Raw genomic sequence first — 23,216 nt, forward strand, 5'->3', positions numbered from 1 at the left:
CTTTATCAATGGGATATTGTAAGATATCACACCAAAAATAAATATCCAGTCTGGGAGTCTGCAGCAGATACTGTATGTTCTAGGAGTGGGATCCCCGGTAATCTTGCTAGCAAATACTCAGTCAGCAGATCTTGCATGAGCCGTAGCATAACCATGATCTTGGTCCAAACCAGAAAGTAAAGAGATCGCACGGACCGGCTTCTATTGGAGCCCCTATCTCTGCACGTGATTTTGGGAAAATTTTGCAATACTCCAGTCAATCAGCTCCTATCTGTCATATGTCCAGCTCCTAACTGTCACTGTTTGAAAAATGTCAGTTGGCAGCAGATTGGCTGGAGCACCATTTATCATATGCAATAAGTTATATCCTTCACAACGAGGTTTATCACACATTGATAAATGGGCCCCATCATTTATTTTTGAGATGATATGTCGTGAAAAAAGAGATTTCCAAATTACAAATTTCAGGACCAATTAACGATAAATAGTAAATACTGTATGCTCCATAAGTGGAACTTTTACCAGTAAGTGCATTTCCAACTGGACCTGCATTCTCACTAAATTAAGTGTTGGAGGAGCCCAGCCCAGGTCAGCCGCTAAGGGGAATATTGCCTCCCATACAGCAGCCACCGGTGCCCCCTGTACAGTGGCAGGGAGGAAAGATGTGATGGCTGTCTGTTCATACTGAAACATTGGATATGATCACATGATTCAGCTCCATCCTAATACCAAATTCATTACCAGGTCTGTGCTTCATCCCCTATTCATCTGGACATGAGACTTATACCCCTTTCAGACTGCCTGATGCGGGGCGCACACGGGAGCCTGACATGGGAGCTCCCACTGTGCGACCCGCCTGAGGCTCTCCATCACCGCTGACTGCAACCCGTCGTATTGCAGAGTTGGTGACGTCAGCGGTGACTCGGCGGGGGCAGCGCTTGGAGATCACATGACCTCCAAACGCCGCCCGTACACAGAGAGTTAATGGGAAACGGATTGCATCGTACCAGCTCCCGTTCACACCGCACAGTGAGCCAGGTTCAAGACGTGTTCAACCCTGCTCATGACCTGGGTTAAAATACCGGGTCACTCGACCTGGTATTTCAACCCTCGCACCTTTCAATCCGCACATGAACACAGGTTATGTGCATTCATGTGCCAATAACCCGTGTTTAGAGGTGGCAACACTGTCGGACTGGGACATGTAGGGCCCACCGGGGGAATGCAGTGGTAGGGGCCCATGTTTAGGGGTGTGGCCAATCTCTAGAGGGGGTGTGCCCAGCCGCCACATTGGTTTGCCTAACCATTTTGCAATTGTTGGTCCCTACAAAATTATATACAGTAAATACTGTTGTGCATGCATGATAATGTACTAGACTAGTAACAGTACAGACTGGAACCTGATCCCTAGAGGAGGGAGTGGGCCCCCAGGCAGTTGGGCCCACCGGTGGTTTCCCCTGAATCATGAATCATCTCATATTTTCTCCAATTATTTTGGTTTAAAGAAATAAAAGTATTACCAGAAGATCACAGTAGGTAATGAATATCTTGGAAAAGGAAGGAGAAGCCATAATATTTGTTTTTAACCATAGTATAAGAATAAATCCATACTTACTAAAACATCTGATAAGGAGTCTTCATGTGGTGCATGAAGTAAGAAACCTTTATCCACAGATCGCACGGAGCACCAGGATCCAGAGTCTGCTGTTACCTTAAGATTCACCTTTTCTCCAGGACGGACCTGAGCTTCAGAGAAACTGAGATGGACCTGTGAAATATCAAGAATATCAAAGAAGATTTTAAAGTAAAATAAATCAGTAGTCACATAAACTTGTATACTGTACTGTAGCTTTCATTTCCATTTTGATTTTTGTGTATTTTGTGCCAATAAGATCTGTACTCCTCGTAGCTAGGATTATAACCGAGTTGTGGATGGGTTTTCAGTGTCATAACTTTTCTGGAAATCTTGCCTCTCACAGTAGCCTGGAGAATTGTGTAATTAAACAGTGCTCAAGAATGTCAGCTGTGTTGACAGCATCCTACTAAGGGGATGCTATCAGGATGGCGATGCTCGGAATCCCGACACGCAGCCAAAATGCTGGTACCAGAAGTTCGACATCACTTGGAATACCAACAACGGAATCCTGAATGCCAACATCCTGAATGTAAGTATGCCGGGGTCTCTAAGGTTTTTCCCACAGGGAGGGGACAGGCAGTGGTGCAGAGAGGGGGGAGAGGGTATTCTTACCCCCCCCCCATCCATCTGTCCACCCAGTTCATTGCAGTGTGAGAGAAGGCTGACTGCTGCCACAGCAGCAACCTCTCTCCGAAACAGAACACACGCTGCTTGTGTGCTGACTTTGGAGAGAGACAGCTGCAGAGGAAGTCAATCCTCTCTCCCTGTTGGGTGTGTGGGAAAGGGGAAGGGAGAGGTGCGATTTCACCCACACATCAGCGATAGCCCTCATTGGCGCCTCCTGTGCAGTCTTTGCTGCCGATTCACTTTTAACTGTTTTCGAATCACATAGGGGTCTATTCAATTGAAGTCGGAACTGCCATCTAGTTGGAAAGACGGCAGTTTCCGACTTTTTTAGGTTGAATCATGATTCGACCTATTCAATGGTACTGCCATTTTAGCGACTTGTCGGAAAACACATGGATCAGCAGATTAGCCCGGGATCCACTTGTTTTGTCGGATTTGCAGCCAAATCCGGCAGGTTTTAGTCCCATTTTCGACAATGTCAATCCGACTTTTAAAAAAGTCATATTGGCATAGTCGAAACCGTGCAAAACCAGTTGGATTTGCCCGCAAATTGAATACTGCATTGTTGGATCCTCTCCGTCGGATAGGATCCAACATGCATTGAATAGACCCAATAAAGTGTTAAATCCGGGTGAAAATAAAACTGCTAATACAAAGCATCAACATCTGCAGACTATCTCTGCCAGTAGACACCATCCCCACCTGCAGAATGTGCATAGGAGCACAGGAAGACCTTTATCTGCTCTTTGTTAAACTGCACAGCGCTTCCTTCACATGGAGCATAAACTGAATCTAAAATTGAATCCACCTACACAAAATCACAGTCTACCTACTGTATATCCATTCAAATCAAGACCCACCATTAGCATTATAATAATAATACTACACTCAGTGGCGGACCTATATTGAAACTAATGAAGCTTAAATTTCATGGCCCCTAATCCCGGAAATACCTGACCGCAATCCTCTCAGTTGTGCATTTTAATACCAAAAATCTGATTTTCACCTCTTGTTTTTATGTACTGTAAGGTTATAGCTCATCACCAATAACACCATGACAACCAGGCTTCTAGTACAGCATAGCTGCTATTGCAGTTTGTATGCATGTTGCGTAGTACCACAAGAGCTGCTGGGAGTTGTAGTCTAGCTCTGTGATTTGCGCACTGAAAATAGCGTGAAGCGTATATCCGTTTTGAAATTACAATTCCCGAGTCGGGAATTGTAGTTTAAAACTGATGCACATTTCACGCTATTTTTACCTATAGTGTATCTATTTTCTCTATTTTATACTTCTCATAACATTTTAGGTGATCATTTCTGTGACAATTTTATCCATTTAATATATTTATCTTTCTGCTATTTAATGTGATATTTATGTGACTAATTGGGGGGCATCTAATTAGCCGCGGTAATTTACAGCAGCTAATTGGTTTGCCAGGGGTTACATAGGTCAAAAATACACAGGTCCGCGACTTTTCGCAGACACTATGTATTTTCGAGTGAAAAATGGGTTTTACGTGAGAAATAATAGGATGGGGGAGGGATAAAAAAATTGTGATTTTTTTTTTTTTTTAATCTGCATTTTCAAGGCTAATTGGATACCTCACTATGTATATCTGTTTTAAATACCAAAAATTTTAACTCTTTTAAGTGCAATTGAGAAACTTAAGAGTATATTTCCTTAAAGTCATTTTTCATAAATTGTTATTGAATTTGAATTGACTAAAATCGATCTAAATCAATTTTGGTGTTTCCTGTGCTAAAATGTACTAAAATTTAAAATTTAATATAAAACAAATCATCTGTTAGTAAATGTGTGTTTTATCAGCTGAAACACAACTTCTATGTAAATAGTTTCAACTCTTTTATGTCAAACAGCTCATCCTACTCTCACGTCACTGATCATGGGTGTTTTTGCATTCTGGAGTTTATGGATCTGTAAGATTCAGCATACACATGGACAGAAATGCTTACTTGTATTAACAAGTTTATATTGCCTTTAGTAAATCATACAGTTCACAAACCAGCAGTTTGCTGAAAGAAAGCAGTTAATTAAATGTAGACCTTCATTTAATGTCTATTTCCCCTTTAATTTCTTACAGCTCTCCGCTTAACCCTCTGCTCTATAGGGGGTTATTCAGAGTTGTTAGCAAACCAAAAAAGGACACTAACAGTAAGAAAAAACATTTGGCACTGCAGGTGGGGCAGATGTAAAATGTGCAGAGAGATTAGATTTGGGTGGGGTGTGTTCAAATTGAAATCTAAATTGCAGTGTAAAAATAAAGCCTACTTGCACAGAAACAATATAACCCGCCAAAATCGAACCCTCTCTGCACATGTTACATCTGCCCTACCTGTAGTACAACATAATTTTGCTCAACTGCTAACAAATTTGCTGCTGTGATCAACTCTGAATTGCCCCTTTTGTTCCTTGCTTACAGTCTACTTTCTGTGTCACCCCTGTCTGTCCCCTTAGATTGTTATCATGAGCAGGATCCTCTTCCCTAATGTGATTTTCCTCTCCTCGCTTCTTCCAGCATCTCCTCTTAAATACCAACAATGGCACTGACCCGTGGCTTTTTTCGTGGGTATTATGACTTCATATGCACCAATGGTTATATACAGTACAGTAGCTTGCTCCCCATTTTATACAATATTTAAAACTATACGCTTTTTTTCTTGTTTTGTTTACACTACAGTACTTCCTTTTATGTACTATGTAAGGCACTTGTGGCTGGTGGTGTGTGGTAAGGTGAGGCAGAGCCTTTTCTGTCATACTAACGTTTGCGCCAGAGTTTTGACTGTATAAAGCAGGGCTGGCCAAACCGGTCCTCGAGATCTACCAACAGTTCATGTTTCCCAGGCCTCCTGGAGATCTGTAGAATTGTCAGTTAGGAATGAATGCAGCACATCTTAATTAGAAATGACTACACCTGTGCACCAGCTAGGTGGTCTGGAAAATGTGAACTGTTGGTAGATGTCGAGGACTGGTTTGGCCAGTCCTGGTATAAAGTATATAAAAAATACAAAGAATATGTTAGAAATATTATTCTAATAATTTTTATAGTCAAAACTGTGGGGTAAAAGTCAATGGCAGGTGAGTATCTTTTCCACAAATCTCTAATCAAACCTCACCAAGTTTCCAGGAGTTTATTCTGCTGCATCTTTACCATACCTCCCAACTGTCCCGATTTCAGCGGGACAGTCCCGCTAATTGAACACTGTCCCGCTGTTCCTCCCGTGGGTCGCAGTGTCCCGCGGGTGGGGGGGCAGTTGGGAGAGGTAGTGATGACCGCTGCTCTGCTTTGCAAAGCAGTTGGTGATCACACTGAATAAATGCCGTGCGCAGAAGCCCCACCCCTTTTTTTATCCGCGACCGAGCCTCCGGCATGGTGTGTCCCGACTCCCTCAGCACAGAAGTTGGGAGGTATGTCTTTACCTAATGCTCACATGAATCCTTTGGCATATATATTGTGTTTATATCAGGCTCTGGTACTAGCCAGTGCCTCCCGAGCCATTTACCTCACCGCACGTCCCTGCTTGTGGCCCCATATAAATAAAGTATAATAGTAACAACTTTCCTCTTCCATACACATGTACCACCTCTATAATGCATTCTGGTATTGTCTATGTTTATATACTCACATTGTTCCTGGTACAGGATGTAACTCTGTATTGTGCTCTACCTACAACAGTTTCTCCTTTGGGCAATACAGTGAAAATTAAAATTGCAAAAATAGGGGCCAAACTTTTATCTACATGGATATTTAAAGTGAATGATCCGTGTAGACCTGTAAACAAAGTAAAAAACATAAATCAGAAATAATCCTGCATTGCTTGTCATATAGTAAGCACCTCAGGCAGAAATGGTGCTGTATAATTATGTAACACATAAAGGACCTAATTCAGACCTGATCGCTAGGCTGCAATTACATGCAGCCTGCGATCAGGTCTGAACTTTGCATGCGTATGCACCGCAATACGCAGACGTGTCAGTCCAAATCGATGGGGAGCGCCGGGCAGCAACCGGAGGGTGCGAGAAAGCGATCGCATGGGCGATCGCAAGGTGACTGACTGGAAGAGGCCGTTTGTGAGTGGCTACTGACCGTTTTTAAGGAGTGTCCGGGAAAACGCAGGAGGGACCAGGCGTTTGAAGGGAGGGTTTCTGACGTCAGCTCCGGCCCCGATCATCGCACTGGAAGAGTATGTCCTGTGCTGCGCAGAGACTGCACAAACTTCTGTTTGTGCAGCTCTCCTGCACATGTGATCGCACTGCTGCACAGCGATTCCCCCTCCCCCTGTAGGCGGCGACTACCTGATCGCAGGGATGCAAAAAACGCACCCTAGCAATCAGGTCTGTGTAGTGAATGGATGTGAACAAGCGCATATTAATTGAATAAAATGCAACTACAGGCATGCATGGCAAGGCTCTTCAGCATCTTATTGACTAAATTTACTAAGCTGTGGTTTTGTTGCCATTTAAAATCCTCCATCTATGTTTTACTGATAGCATTTACTAAGTGGCTGTTTTGGTGTCATTTAGAAACCACGGGAAAACACTGTCATTTGACACTGTTTTTATTTTAATTGATAGAATTTACTAAGCAATGATTTTGATTTCTAAATGACAATCTGCCGTGGCGTGTTCTATTTAGTGGTGGTTCTATTGAAACCACTGCAAATCAGAAGCTATTCTATTCTCATTCATTTTATGGCCCTCATTCCGAGTCGTTCGCTCGGTAAATTTCTTCGCATCGCAGCGTTTTTCTGCTTAGTACGCATGCGCAATGTTCGCACTGCGACTGCGCCAAGTAAATTTGCTATGAAGATAGTATTTTTACTCACAGCTTTTTCTTTGCTCCGGTGATCGTAGTGTGATTGACAGGAAATGGGTGTTACTGGGCGGAAACACTGCGTTTTATGGGCGTGTGGAAAAAAACGCAACCGTTTCCGGAAAAAACGCAGGAGTGGCCGGAGAAACGGGGGAGTGTCTGGGCGAACGCTGGGTGTGTTTGTGACGTGAAACCAGGAACGACAAGCACTGAACTGATCGCAGATGCCGAGTAAGTCTGAAGCTACTCTGAAACTGCTAAGAAGTTTGTAATCGCAATATTGCGAATACATCGTTCGCAATTTTAAGATGCTAAGGTTCACTCCCAGTAGGCGGCGACTTAGCGTGTGTAACTCTGCTAAAATCGCCTTGCGAGCGAACAACTCGGAATGAGGGCCTATGGTGCTTTTATAGAGTGCATCCGGAAAGTATTCTCAGTGCTTCATTTTTTCCACATTTTGTTATGTTGCAGCCTTATTCAAAAATGGAATAAATTAATTTTTTCCCTCCACATTCTACACACAATACCCCATAATGACAACGTGAAAAAAGTGTTTTTGAGATATTTGTACATTTATTAAAAATAAAAAACTAAGAAACTACATGTACAAAAGTATTCACAGCCTTTGCCATGAAGCTCACAATTGAGCTCAGGTGCATCCTGTTTCCACTGATCATCCTTGAGATGTTCCTACAGCTTAATTGGAGTCCACCTGTGTTAAATTCAGTTTCTTGGACATGATTTGGAAAGGCACGCACCTGTCTATATGAGGTCCCACACTTGAAAGTGTATGTCTGAGCACAAACCAAGCACGAAGTCAAACGAACTGTTTGTAGACCTCCGACACAGGATTGTCTCGAGGCAAAAATCTGGGGAAGGGTACATAAAAATATCTGCTGCTTTGTTGGTCCCAATGAGCACAGTGGCCTCCATCATCTATAAATGGAAGAAGTTCAGAACCACCAGGACTCCTTCTTGAATTGGCCGGCCATCTAAACTGAGTGATCGGGGGAGAACAGCCCCAGTCAGGGAGGTGACCAAGAACCCGATGGTCACTCTGTCAGAGCTACAGCATTCCTCTGCGGAGAGAGGAGAACCTTCCAGAAGGACAACCATCTCTGCAGCAATCCACCAATCAGGCTTGTATGGCAGAGTGGCCAGACGAAAGCCACTACTTAGTAAAAGAAAGCAAATGACGGCCAGCCTGGAGTTTGCAAAAATGCACCAGAAGGAGAAACAAAATTCTCTGTTCTGATGAGACAAAGATTGAACTCTTTGGCGTGAATGCCAAGCGTCATGTTTGGAGGAAACCAGGCACCGCTCATCACCAGGCCAAAACCATCCTTACAGTGAAGCATAGTGGTGGCAACATCATGTTGTGGGGATGTTTTTCAGCGTCAGGAACCAGGAGACTAGTCAGGATAGAGGGAAAGATGAATGTAGCAATGTACAGAGACATACTGGATGAAAATCTGCTCGAGAGCGCTCTTGAACTCAGACTGGGGTGACGGGTCACCTTTCAGCAGAACAACCACCCTAAGCACACAGCCAAGATATCAAAGAAGTTGCTTCAAGACAACTCTATGAATGTCCTTGAGTGGCCCAGACAGCGCCCAGACTTGAATCCGATTCAACATCTCTGGAGAGATCTGAAAATGGCTGTGCACTGACGCTTCACATCCAACCTGATGGAGCTTGAGAGGTGCTACAAAGAGGAATGGGGAAACTGGCCACAGATAGGTGTGCCAAGCTTGTGGCATCATATTAAAAAAATACTAGAAGCTGTAATTGCTGCCAAAGGTGCATCAACAAAGTATTGAGCAAACGCTGTGAATTCTTAGGATGTGTTTTCTTAGTTTTTTTATTTTTAAGAAATTTGCAAAAATCTCAAACACACTTATTTTTCACGTTGTCATTATGAGGTATTGTATTGTGTGTAGACTTTGGAGGGAAAAAAAATAATTTATTCCAGTTTGGAATACGGCTACAACATAACAAAATGTGGAAAAAGTGAAGCGCCGAGAATACTTTCCGGATGCACTGAAGAAACAACATTAATTTGATTTCATAAAAACAGGTTACACTGGATTAGAAGCTATTCAGTGGCATCAGAAGGGGTGTCAGAACTCCTTTAATTAAGAAGTGATTGCCGGCTGCAAATCGCACCCTGGCATGGCATACATTGAGGCAAAGACGGCTACATCTGGTTGTGTACCTGCACAAACTAGGTGCAAACTATACTAGACTATCACTATTAGAGACCATCATAATTATTAGTAACATTTCTGGACTACAGTGCAACATAGCAAATTCTGGTTTCATCTGGTGCAGGACAGCACGGATGGTGTAATGGTTAGCATTACTGCCTCACAGCATTGAGGTCATGGGTTGGATTCCCACCAAGGCCCTAATCTGTGGAGTTTGTATTTTCTCCCTGTGCTTTCATGGGTTTCTAATGGGTGTTCTGGTTTCCTCCCACATTCCAAAAATATACTGGTAGATTAACTGGCTCCTTACAAAAAAAATGAATCCTAAATGTGTGCACGTAGATGGGCCAAGTATTTCTTATCTGCTGCTGTCAAATTCTATGTTTCTATATGATCGGTCACTACAAGTTTTGGTAAATAACTGCAGGATCCTGATTACCAGGATTTGTACATTACTGTATAACAGAAGACTTTCTCAGAAGGCTGTAGTTTCTTGCATGCACGTATATACCCTGTAAAGAGTCTCTGTTGCTGGATGTATGCTCTTATTCACTAATCTTGTTGAAGCTAACACCTACAGTACTTCATGTACTGAAATCACTAATGGTGTCTGAATTACTGTTACTTGTAGTATAATACATAGGTGACCTACTGTAATTCAAAATTATACACATGGGAATGATACACTCTCTCCAACACGTCTATTCTCCCAGTTTTTTTTTTGATTTGTTACTATTTAAGAGTAGACATGAGCGGGTTCGGATCTCAGAGAACTTCACGCTCAGAGCCCGGTTCTGAGTCAGGCTCGGGTTTTCCCGCCTGACTCGGAAACCCAAACGAGGCAAAATGTCATCATCCCGCTGTCGGATTCTCGCGGGATTTGGATTCCATATAAGGAGCCGCGCGTCGTGGCCATTTTCACTCCAGTCTCGGAGAGTGTATTGAGAGGACGTGTCCTCAGTGCTCAGTGTCTGTGGGGGCGGGAAAGTGGGGTGGCGTGTCTCGTGCTGTGTTGTGCTGTCCAGTCCAGTGTAGTCAGTGTATTGTGCTGCATCAGTCCAGCCAGTCACAGTGTTGGTGTCATCTGCTGCTATATGTCCCCAGTGCTGCTGGCTTGCATTTTTGCTGTGTTGTCCTGCATTAGACCAGGGGAAGTCTTTTGTGCATCAGTCCAGTGACCAGTCACAGTGTTGGTGTCCTCTGCTGCTATATGTTCCCAGTGCTGCTTTCTTGCATTTTTGCTGCGTTGTCCTGCATTAGACCAGGGGAAGTGTCTTGTGCAGCATCAGTCCAGTGACCAGTCACAGTGGTGGTGTCCTCTGCTGCCGTATATCCAGTGTAGCTGTATAAGTCCCTTTCAGTGGTGCTGTGTTGTGCTGCATCAGACCAGTGGTAGTGTCCTGTCCATCAGTCATTCCAGTGATGAGGCAGTCACAGTGGTATACGCTGCTGCTATATGTCCACTGCTGCCGTATTATAATAATAATAATAACAACAAGTCCCTTACAGTGTTGCTGTGTTGTGCTGCATCAGACCAGTGGTAGCGTCCTGGCCATCAGCCATCAGTCATTCCTGTGCCGCATATTGTGTTAGTTATATAACTCCAGAAACATAATGGAGAGCAAAAATTTGGAGGATAAAATAGGGAAAGATCAAGAACCACTTCCTCCTAGTGCTGAAGCTGCTGCCACTACCCATGACATAGATGATGAAATGCCATCAACGTCGTCTGCCAAGGCCGATGCCCAATGTGATAGTAGAGGGCATGTAAAATCCAAAAAGCCAAAGTTCAGTAAAAAGACCCCAAAAAAGAAATTTAAATGGTCTGAGAAGAAACGTAAATGTTCATGACTAGTGGTTCAGCTTCACATGACGATGGAAGCCCTCATAACTGAGGCCTTGACACTTATGTTGGTGTTAGACATGCGTCCGGTATCCGCCATTAGTGCAGTGGGATTTAGACAATTGATGGAGGTATTGTGTCCCCGGTACAAATTCCCATCTAGATTCCACTTCACTATGCAGGCGATAGCGAGATTTTGCCATTTAATTCCAGTGATTTGGACGTATAATTATTAATTACAGTGATCTTGCCAATTCATTCAAGTGATTTGGACGTATAATTACAGTGATTTTGCCAATTAATTCCAGTGATTTGGACGTATAATTATTAATTGCAGTGATCTTGCCAATTAATTCCAGTGATTTAGACGTATAATTCCAGTGATCTTGCCAATTAATTCCAGTGATTTGGACGTATAATTACAGTGATTTTGCCAATTAATTTCAGTGATTTGGACGTATAATTCCAGTTGGAATTGTTTGTGTCGCTTGGCTTAGTCATACAGCTACCTTATTGCACCTCTTCGACATCTTTGCATGAGGTGCTGTTTGGGGCCTGGTTTTTGAAAAGTGCCATCCTGTGTGAAACTGCCATATGAGTCCAGAGGTACTACTGTATTAGTCCTGGGGTACTGCCGTATAAGTCCACCAATTGCAGATTTTTTTAAAAGTGACTGGAGCTTGCTGGAGATGCTGTCAGTGGACCGAACAATTGCAGCCCATTCTCGACATTCAGCCACTGTGTGATACTACTAGATGGGCCAGGTGGTTGTGTCGCTTAGCTTAGTCATACAGCAACCTCGGTGCACCTTTTTTTCTTCTTTGCATGATGTGCTGTTTGGGGCCTTTTTTTATATCTGCCCTCCTGTCTGCCACTACAGTGCCATGCCTAGATGGGCCAATTGTTTGTGTCACTTGGCTTAGTCATACAACTAGCTCATTGTAATTCTTTTTCTTCTTTGCATGATGTGCTGTTTGGGGCCTTTTTTTGTATCTGCCCTCCTGTCTGCCACTGCAGTGCCACTCCTAGATGGGCCAGGTGTTTGTGTTTTCTACTTGTGTCGCTTAGCTTAGTCATCGAGCAACCTCTGTGCAACTTTTAGGCCTAAAAACAATATTGTGTGGTTTGAGGTGTTCAGAATAGACTGGAAATTAGTGGAAATGAATGTTATTGAGGTTAATAATACCATAGGATCAAAATTACCCACAAATTCTGTGATTTTAGCTGTTTTTATGGGTTTTTTTCAAAAATCATCCAGATCCAAAACCAAAACACGAAAGGATGGTTTTGGCAAAACCAAGCCAAAACCAAAACACGAAAGTTGAATTAGAACCAAAACTCAAAACACGAAAATTTATGAGCACACATTGTCATTCATTCTTTGAATTAGTCACAAGCAGAAGTGTATGAATCTTAAATTTGAGGTATATCTTAGCACTGAGTGATGTTTTGCTCTAACCAGTAGTCTTCATAATCAGTCAGTCATGGACTACTCAATTAAATTCAGCATTACAAATTGCTTTGCACTGGTAATAAAGATATAGGGGGTAATTCCAAGTTGATCGCAGCAGGACATTTTTTAGCAGTTGGGCAAAACCATGTGCACTGCAGGGGAGGCAGATATAACATGTGCAGAGAGAGATAGATTTGGGTGTGGTGAGTTCAATCTGCAATCTAAATTGCAGTATAAAAATAAAGCAGCCAGTATTTACCCTGCACAGAAACAAAATAACCCACCCAAATCTAACTCTCTCTGCAAATGTTATATCTGCCCCCCCTGCAGTGCACATGGTTTTGCCCAACTGCTAAAAAATTTCCTGCTGCGTTCAACTTGGAATTACCCCCATAGAGTAGTGAACTTTTACATAATGTACTATACAGTACAATATACTACACTGCAATATTTATGTTATGTATATATGATACTCACTTGGGTCTTTTACATGCTCTTTAATGTCTAATTTATGTTCCTTATAAGAATTGATTCCATCTTTAGACAACAGCTGTGGAAAGAGAGATAATTATATAGTACAGTCTTAATATAAAACTAATGTAATATAATAGTAGACAAGTGGAAGTTAAAAACATACACTGATGAGCCAAAGCACCTGTATAAATTGCTTTTGATGCTAAGGAATTAACTCTGCAAGACCTATGAATGTGTCCTGTGTCATCTGCTACCTGGATGTACCCACAAATAGGTTTAACTTGATGGACAAATTGTCTTTCTTCAACCTTAGATACTATGTTACTACGATGTGATCAACAGATCCTTTAACTCCTGTACAGTAGGTTGCGAGGTGATGCTGCCAAAGATAAGTTTTGTTATTGCAACACGTACTACAGATGCTCTACTGGGATGAGAGCTGGTGAATTTGGATGCCAGGGCGACAACTTGAACTCTTCATTGTGTTCATCTAACAAATTCTGAACAATCCTTGCAGCGTGACATTATGCAGCTGAAAGAGGCCACTTCCATTGGAGAAAACCATTGCCATTAAAGGTCTGCAGTTGTGCTTAGGTGGTACACATCAAAATAACATCCATATGGCCTAGAAGATCAAGATCCCTCCACTGGCTTGTTTCCTTCTCGCTATACATCCTGGTGGCATAATTTCCCTAGTTAAACAATGCAAACTGACCTAGATTACTACTTATCACAAAAGAAAATGGGATTCATCAGACCAGGCAACCTTCATCTTTGATCCATGGTACAGATCTAATTACCATCTGGCCACTGCAAGCATTTTCAATGGTGGACAGGGGTTATCAATCATGGGGACTCTAATTGGTCTTTGGCTGCAAATCCCCACATACAGCAGCGTTTAAAATGTGCAGATCGACTTAGATGTGAGAGGCGCTTGTCCGAACTCAAATCTAAATTGAAGTGCAAAAGTAATGCTGTCCAGCTTTCTAGGCTACATATAGAAGCAGCCAGTGTTTACCCTGCATGCAAAAAAACAAAAAAATATATGTGCACACCTTGCATTGCCACCTGGTTTGTTCCAGGGGGGGTCACTCTGACCCGATCGCTCGCTGCAGTTTGTCGCAGCGCAGCAATCGGGTCGAAACTGCGCAAGCACCGGTGCCACAGTGCGCCGGTGCATGGCAGCTTTCATTACCTAGTGATCGCCTCTGTGACAGGCGGTCGCTAGGCGGGAGGGGGCTGAACGGCGGCGTAAAGCCGCCATTTAGGGGGAGTGGTCTGGCCAACGCAGGCGTGGCCGGACCGTTGGGGCGGGCCGCAGCGGCTGCGTGATGTGTCATGCAGCCGCTGCGGCCAGCGGGAGCGACGAGCAACTCCGGCCAGCCGCAGGAGCTGCGCTGGCCGGGAGTTACTCCTCAAATACAAAGGCATCACCTCTGTGCGATGCTTTTGTATTTGTGCAGGGGGGGGGGGCGGTACTGACATGTGGGGTGGACTAGCCCTGTGCTGGGCATCCCCCGCATGCCTGAGTTAATTATAGTAGCTGTGCTAAATTTAGCACAGCTACGATCAACTCGGAATGACTCCCCAGGTGCAATGTCACTTGCTTTTTTTTTTTTGCACCCAATTCAGAATCTCCTTTAGGCTTATGACCCAAAGAGCTGAAGCTCCAAATTCAATTATAAAATGTACACAATAAAAAAAAAGTCTTGTGGCATTAAGAAATATAAACTGTATAACAAATATGTGCTACAGTATATAATTGTTAGTATTTCATTTTAAGATTTGATTACTTCCCAGATGCAGCAGTGATCCGGGGCAGACTACGCATGGCATAGGATACCGTAGGTTAGGATAGGCTACGAAGATGATTTACACTTGGTGAAAGAACTGCTTATTAAAGATTGAAGTGATTCTACATAATAATGAATCATGGAGCCTTTGTTCCAACACAGGGACACCCCATAATACTTGCTTGTTTGTTCCCAAAGAGTCAGTGACTCTTCTGGCTGCCTTATGGAATGATAACTAGCAGGGCTACCATCAAACAATGTGTGTCCCAGGACTGATAAAATAGGCAGAGCCCCCAAGAGGCAAAAATAAACTGTACTGCCTCCCATCTCCACTCCTCCAACAGCACATGTCCAGTTGCACAGCTGGTGAGGCAAAGGAGTTAGTAATGTGCCAGAAATCCTGCCACTTGAGAATAATCTCCAGCCACTTTCCTCCAGGTTTCTTCAGCCTCACCCCTGTGTTTCTGCCACTCCAGCCCTGCAGTGTCTCTCCAGCTCTAGCCAGCCCACTTCTGTCTCTCCAGCCCCCCACTGTATCTCCAGCTCCATCCAGCACCCCTTTCTGTCTCTCCAATCAGAGACCAGCAACCTTTTCTGTCTCTCCAGTCAGCTTCCCTTCTGTTTCTCCAGCCAGCCCCCCTTCTGTCTCTCCAGCCAGCACTCCCTTCTGTCTCTCCAGCCAGCCCCCCTTTCTTTTATTATTGTTCATTAGACCATCTGCTATTGAAATAATATGATTTTCAAAGTTTGCTGTTATGTTTGTTCTAGGATCAATTTTAAAATTAACATGAAAATAATAGATTGGATTTAATAGCTGAGAGGATCCTAATATCTAGGTATGTTTTTTATTGGGGGTCTATTTATCAATAATTATTTTTGGGATATCCTCCAAAAACACCCAGTTTTGGGGGTACCTGCAAATAATAAGTTTCCTGGAATGGAATGAATATATTGGGTAGATATCTCTGATATATGCTGCAGTCTCTCGTTTTCACAAAAGCAGCCATTATAGGTTTCTACAGGCAGGGGTGCTGAAAAAAGGGGTGTACTCTTTACCTGGGGCCAGGATTGTTTGTAAGTGCACGGCAGGAGCCTGGGTCCAGTGGTGGCACAGAGGTCGGTAACACCTGGTGATGCTAATTGTAACCCCCTTGGGTGCCTATGGCGAGTTTGCCTGAAAATGGTCTGTGGTCTGTAGATAGGGGTGTGGTCTAGCAGACATCCCCTGCTGATGTCAATAGAGGGTGTGACCTAATGGGAAGCCCACCCGGCTACATCACTCCGGGGGGGGGGGTGCCCAGAAATGTCAGCTCCTTGTCAGTGAAAGGAGTCGGTTGTTGCAGGATAATGTCACACTGCAGCACCTGTCACTGACTAGGAGCTGGCATGTGTTGGCATGTGGCTATGGAATACCATAGGTGTGCAGCAGGAGTTCTCATACATAAAAGATTAAAAGATCATCATGGGAGTTACCTTGCAAACAGACAGGACGAGTCTTGTAAAGGTAGTACTGGGTAACAAGATCAATATAAAGATGACAAACATTAACTTTCAGTAACAGCTTCATAAATACAACATGTCTGCAACATGTCCTCCATGATGGGAAAGGTATTAGAAGCAAGTTCATGAATATACAGCAGACAAACAATAGACATATATTTGAGTAAATCGCCATCTGCTGTTCCTACAAGGTAAGTACATGCATATGAATAAACCCATAGTCCATTGTACATATTTCAACACCCCTTCTAAATAGACTCTGTTTCTTCAATTAAAACCACATTTGATATAACTATCCAATGTCTCTCTCCAACAGAGGCTTAGGCAGGATATCAGCTGTCATAACTTCTGTTAGACAATAGTTCAACTCTATAAAACCTTGTTCTTGTAGATCCCTCTGAAAATGATGCTTGTCATCAATATGCTTGGTTCTTGGATTTACTCTTTCTGTTTGTGCTAATGCAAGAATCCTTGATTATCCTCATATATCTCGGTAGGTTATTCTTGAGGCATTCAAGTCTGATAGTAGTTGCATTATCCATATCACTTCTTGACTGGCGTGAGCTGCCACGATATATTCAGCCTCTGTAGATGACAGTGCTACGGAAGACTGTTTCTTGCTTGTCCAGTTGATTAATCCTTCTCCGATTGAGAATAACTATCCACTTGTGGATTTCCTGTCATTTGTGTCTCCAGCCCAGTCTGAGTCAACATGATGAATGCATCAAGAATAACCTATCCTGTTAACTTGTTACTTGTGCTTGCTGAAAGTTTAAGCTTCTTGTTAATGGTTCCCTTTAAGCAATGAATTACCCTATGCATTCCAGTCCATCTGTGTTGGTTTGGAAACCTTTCTGCTTTGGATCCCAACTGCTGTGTGGAAATGTCTGGTCTGGTGACAGTTGCAATGTATAGCAATGTACCTATAGCTTTTCTATATAGATGACTATCTTGTAACAGTTCACTCTCATCATTTGATTCCTTTACATAACTTGTCTCCATAGGAGTGCTTGCTATCTTTGTTTTTTTCATATTAAACTCCTCAATGGTTTCCTGAATCTTGTATTTCTGACTTAATGTGAACATTCCGTCATCTTCTTTGAGATCCGCATTCCAAAGTAATGCATTACGTGACCTAGGTCTTTTGTTTCAAACTGACTGTTTAGATCTTGTATTATTTCAATTCCCCTTCATCGTCCACGCAAATTTATACATAAAACCATGTTTCTTCTATTAACTTTGTATAAAGACAGGGGTCTGCTTAACTTCTGATGATCCCATTCTCCATCAAGACTTCATTTATCTTTGTATTCCCTGTTTTTGCTGCTTGCTTTAGACCATATATTCCTTTGTTAAGCTAACATGCTTGAACTGGTTCTTGAATTTTCACAAAACCTGGTGGTTGTTCCATGCAGTGGTGCCAAGAGGGGGTGGGGGGGATACTTATTATCTGGGCCCAGGTCTGATGGAGGGCCCAGGTCTGATGGAGGGGCCCAGGTTCCCCCACCCCACCTGGCAGCAGCAGCTGCAGCTGTTCTCCTCAGCACAGCATGATGTTGTGTGCTTGGCTGCAGTGTGGCCAGGAAGGCATTAAAATATTTTTTTTTCTATATTATTATCTAGGGGTGCATGACCACACCTCCTGTGATTAGGCCACACACCCTGAAAATTACCCGGGCACAGCCAAGCTCTCTACTGCCCTGGTTCCATTTATATGTCTTCTTTCAGTTCACCATGTAGGAAAGCCATCTTCACATCGAAATGTTTCACCTGCATACCTTTTATGGCTGCTGTTAGAAGTAAGGTTCTAATGGTGGTGTGCTTCATGACTGGAGAAAATGTTTCACCATAATCTTCTGAAAATGTCTGTGATTATCCTTTAGCAACTAATCTTGCCTTGTATGTTTCTATCTTTTCCTTTAGTATCATACTTGACCTTAAAAGTCCATTGGTAGTTTCCTCAATGGCCATGTCTGGTTGTCTTTCATTGATTCCATTTCTTCCTTTGTGGCTGTTAGCCATTTCTGTGCTTCTCTTTCTGGGAATTTAGCGATTTCTTCCCATGATGTAGGTTCTCGTATGTTAACAGCTGTCGCTTTGTATAATAAATGTATGGGGGCTTTTTCTTTATTTTCTCTTGAAGAGTATCTCACTCCTACTGTTATACTTTCTTGAGTGCCGCTGGTATCTGTCTTGTGTTTTACCTCAACTTTTTGAGTGATCTGTACTTTATCTGTTACTTTGGAATCTGTATTTTCCTCTTCAATTGAGTTTTCTGTAATTATGACATTATCTCTCGCTTCTTCCATGAATGTCACACTGTTACTTATAATTATTTTTCTGATTTTTTTATTTAAAATTCTGTAGCCTTTTGAATGTTCACTGTAACAGACTAGAAACCCTCTAGTGCTTGGTTCTGTAACTTGCTCTGTTTTTCTGTGGGAATGTAGGACGAAGACTTTGCATCCAAAGACTCTAGTCTGGGCCCATAACCTGTTGGCATGTGGTGATGGAATACCATAGGTGTGCAGTGGGAGGTCTCATACATAAAAGATCATCACAGGAGTTACCTTGCAATCAGACAGGATGAGTCTTGTAAAGGTATACATTCTTTATATAGTACTGGGTAACAGGATCAATATTAAGATGACAAACATTAACTTTCAGTAACAGCTTTTTAAGTACTATATGTCTGCAACATGTGCTCCATGGCTCATTTTCTCTCTCTCACTAGAACTCACATGGGAAAGGAAGAAGAAGCAAGTACATGAATATATAGCAGACACACAATACATATATATTTGAATATATCCCCATCTGCTGTTCCTCCAAGGTAAGTACATGCATTTGAATAAAAACAGAGTATGTTGTATATATTTCAGCAGCATGTTGGTGTCACTCCCTCCAAGGGTGACAGCCGGGTGCAGCCCGCACAGGGTGGCATTCAGTATGTAGCCTGTTGGGATCCCGGTGCTCAGTATACCGACGCCGGATCCCAACACCCGGCATACCGACATGACCCCCCTGGAGGGAGGATAATTAGCATGGCGCGTGTAGCACGTCACCGTGCCCGCAGCGCGGTGAGTGCAGCGAGCCCGCAAGGGGCTCACATGCGCTCACCCCGCTGCCGGCGATGGGGATCCCGGCACTGGTATGCTGGCCGCCGGGATCTAGATCGCCGGCCACTCATACTACACCCACCCGCACACCTTGCACCATCCTTGTGATGCCTGTTCCTGAGTCAGCTGCACATCATGCACTGCAGGGATGGAGCAGACTACTGCTGTGCATTGGCTGCAGATGGTCTTGGGAGGCTGCTGCCACACTCCCTGCATGATGCACTGGTGCTGCTGCAGTGCTATAAAGTGGCCAGTGGTAGTGTGCAGGTAAGAAGTGTTATTGGGTGGGTTGATTGGAATGATCCCCCCCCCCCTCCCCAGGGACAAATGTCTCCTCTTGCTGTGAGTGGTGCCCCACTGTGATAGTTTTTTTCTACATATTTTATATGGAGGGGACTTGGCCACCCCTCACTCAATTTTGCTGAGTCTCCAGTTCCCAGGCCTGTGCTCGCTCTTGACAGCCATATCTATAGGGGCTGCTTTTTTTTAGAATTTACCAAGTTCTGGAATGTTATGCATTATGTAGCTCTGCCCCGGTAGCTAATGCCATATCTGGACTATAGGCTATTTTCTGCAAGTGTTACTGGGAGAGGGGTCCATAGGAAGAGAGATAGTTGTTCCACAGAACCTACAGATAGAGTTACTGTATCTGTAGCCACTGCCTGTGAAGCTTCAATGATGAGCATGATGCAGGCAGAGGTTACAGATGGATTTAACTGTGGGGCCTAGTGAAACCTTACTGATCCTGCTTCTTGGTGCCTATCTGACAGATGGCATCTGGAGACCAATGCCTCCATCACCTCTGGGAGTTCTACCACTGTCAAATTGGGTTCATCTGGACAGAGGCCAATCCAGCTACTAGTGTGGTGGTGTCACTGCAGAGGAAAACAAACATAACATAAGGAGAAGAAGGATACATTCTACCATTTACTCCCTAGTTAGCATACACAGTAGAGTTATCTAAGAATACTTACAAAGTAGAAGAAAGTGAGATGATCATCTTTAGGATCCAGGCCATGGATATCATATTCCACAGTCACAGGCAAATCGGAGTCACAGGGAATTTTATCAGAATTGCTTTGTAGACTCACAAAACTGTGACTCTCAGAGTAAAAGTTGACCACAAATGTTTGTGCCCGGTGAAGACTATAATAAATTTCCTCACCATCATCTGATGAAATCTTTGCCTGGGGACAAAGCATATAAAAGTAGTTAAACCTCCTGTAAATATTTGAGGTGAATTAGAAGTACTGTAATATAAAAGACACTTTTTGCAATATAAATTCTTGCTTACAGTAATCAGCTACTTTACGGGACAACATACTGGGGACAATTATACTCATGGCCATGGCCAGCTGGACAACACCTCCTTATAGCTTCATTTTTCCAAAAATAATCTCATTTTCAGTGTCACCACAAACTGCTGGCGATTTGTTCATTCATCCAGCATGTGCCCTCATGTCTGTGCCATGCACTGAGGTTTCACCCATTTCATGTGCATTGTAGTGATGATGTGATTTGTGTGTGACTGTAGACAGTGTAATATGTAAATTCTATTCGGGCACAAGCGGAATGTTTGTCACAAGAGAACAAGGGCCATTCTATTATCATACTGCATATCATCCTTATGTTGGTAACTGAGCTCACTATGCACAGCTGTATACTGTATATTAGATTCATCTGAAGCAACAGATATTTGTATGAATAATCCTGCCAACACTTATGCTGGGCATACACGTGCAGATAGATAAATGCCCTGTGGTCTGACAGGCATTCTGACAGAATCAGACCCTGCAGATATTAAGAACTTACACTGTGACATCAATCAAAGTGTATTGGCCACAATAGTTCCCTGTTCCTTTCTATGTGAAGGAACAGTGGAAGTGTCCTGGGGTCGGCTCTGGTTGGGCATACACTGCCCAATGTGGCCAAATATCAAATGTGAAAATATAGCATCGGACGGACATACTGGACAATTTGGCATGGCTGATCACTCGATGTTTTAGAACTTCTTACCCACATATACTCTACAATTATATAAGCAATCTGCCAATGGCCCTCATTCCGAGTTGTTAGCTCGCTAGCCGCTTTTCGCAGCAGTGCACACGCTAAGACGCCGCCCTCTGGGAGTGAATCTTAGCTTAGCAGAATTGCGAACAAAGTATTCGCAATATTGCGAAAAGATTTTTCTTTGCAGTTTCTGAGTAGCTCGAGACTTACTCTTCCAGTGCGATCAGTTCAGTGCTTGTCGTTCCTGGTTTGACGTCACAAACACACCCAGCGTTCGCCCAGACACTCCCCCGTTTCTCCAGCCACTCCCGCGTTTTTCCCAGAAACGGCAGCGTTTTTTCACACACTCCCATAAACTGGCCAGATTCCGCCCAGAAACACCCACTTCCTGTCAATCACACTCCGATCACCAGAACGACGAAAAAACCTCGTAATGCCATGAGTAAAATACCAAACTTCTTAGCAAATTTACTTGGCGCAGCCGCAGTGCGAACATTGCGCATGGGCAGTTAGCGGGAAAATCGCACCGATGCGAAGGAAAAGAACGAGCGAACAACTCGGAATGAGAGCTAATATTGGGCTGATTGGCCAGATAATTGTAGCATGTATGCCTAGCATAAGCTTTATGGAAGTCTGGGGAGAGATAAAGTGAAGTGAGGTAAAGTACTAACCAATCAGCTTCTAACTGTCATTTTCAGTTGTGTTTGAAAAATGACAGTTAGGAGCTTATTGGTTAGTACTGTATCCCTCTCCACTTTATCTCTCTCCAAGCTTTGATAAATCTCCCCCTTTATCCGTTTCCAAGTTATGTCTCTCCAAGCTTTGATAAATCACCTCCTACATGAAAGCACAAAGTTATGAACACCCTCCAAAATGTTTTAGTTGAAAAAAAAAAATGATTCTCTAAGCAATATAAAACTATGCTGAAGTTTGAACAAGAAGAACTGCTCAAAGCAGCCCTTGAAGGTCAGGCATATAATGACATTTGGTGAAAAAAAAAAAGATTGGCCCTCATTCCGAGTTGTTCGCTCGTTCTTTTTCATCGCATCGCAGTGAAAATCCGCTTAGTACGCATGCGCAAAGTTCGCACTGCAACTGCGCCAAGTAACTTTACTATGAAGAAAGTATTTTTACTCACGGCTTTTTCTTCGCTCCGGCGATCGTAATGTGATTGACAGGAAATGGGTGTTACTGGGCGGAAACACGGCGTTTTAGGGGCGTGTGGCTGAAAACGCTACCGTTTCCGGAAAAAACGCAGGAGTGGCTGGAGAAACGGTGGGAGTGCCTGGGCGAACGCTGGGTGTGTTTGTGACGTCAACCAGGAACGACAAGCACTGAACTGATCGCACAGGCAGAGTAAGTCTGAAGCTACTCTGAAACTGCTAAGTAGTTAGTAATCGCAATATTGCGAATACATCGGTCGCAATTTTAAGAAGCTAAGATTCACTCCCAGTAGGCGGCGGCTTAGCGTGTGTAACTCTGCTAAATTCGCCTTGCGACCGATCAACTCGGAATGAGGGCCATTGTTTTTGAAACTGTGGTAAACCCAGTGGGGCGGGGCACACAAGTTGCTGCTGGGATTGTGGACACACTACCAGTGTCCACTTAGCAATAAATGGTATAACAAGAGGAGGTAAATGTCCCTGCGCAAAATTTGTCCGTTCCAATTGTATAAGATAAAAAGGAAGGAAATGAGCCAATGGTTAAAAATTCTTAGTAGTT

At 43.3% G+C, this 23,216-nt stretch overlaps 1 protein-coding gene across 1 annotated transcript in view; it reads right to left on the minus strand.

The window, feature by feature from the left end:
* Positions 1 to 23,216, minus strand: part of LOC135057412 (alpha-2-macroglobulin-like) — a 139,014-nt gene that overhangs the window by 55,828 nt on the left and 59,970 nt on the right. Inside the window, exons 11-14 of the mRNA XM_063963302.1 lie at positions 20,459 to 20,671; positions 13,076 to 13,148; positions 5,909 to 6,054; positions 1,616 to 1,768 (exon numbers count right to left, since the gene is read on the minus strand). Coding sequence (XP_063819372.1) covers positions 1,616 to 1,768; positions 5,909 to 6,054; positions 13,076 to 13,148; positions 20,459 to 20,671 — 585 coding nt within the window. The remainder of the gene's footprint in view (positions 1 to 1,615; positions 1,769 to 5,908; positions 6,055 to 13,075; positions 13,149 to 20,458; positions 20,672 to 23,216) is intronic.

This window comes from Pseudophryne corroboree, chromosome 3 (assembly GCF_028390025.1).
Source record: "Pseudophryne corroboree isolate aPseCor3 chromosome 3, aPseCor3.hap2, whole genome shotgun sequence".
Lineage (NCBI taxonomy): Eukaryota > Metazoa > Chordata > Amphibia > Anura > Myobatrachidae > Pseudophryne > Pseudophryne corroboree.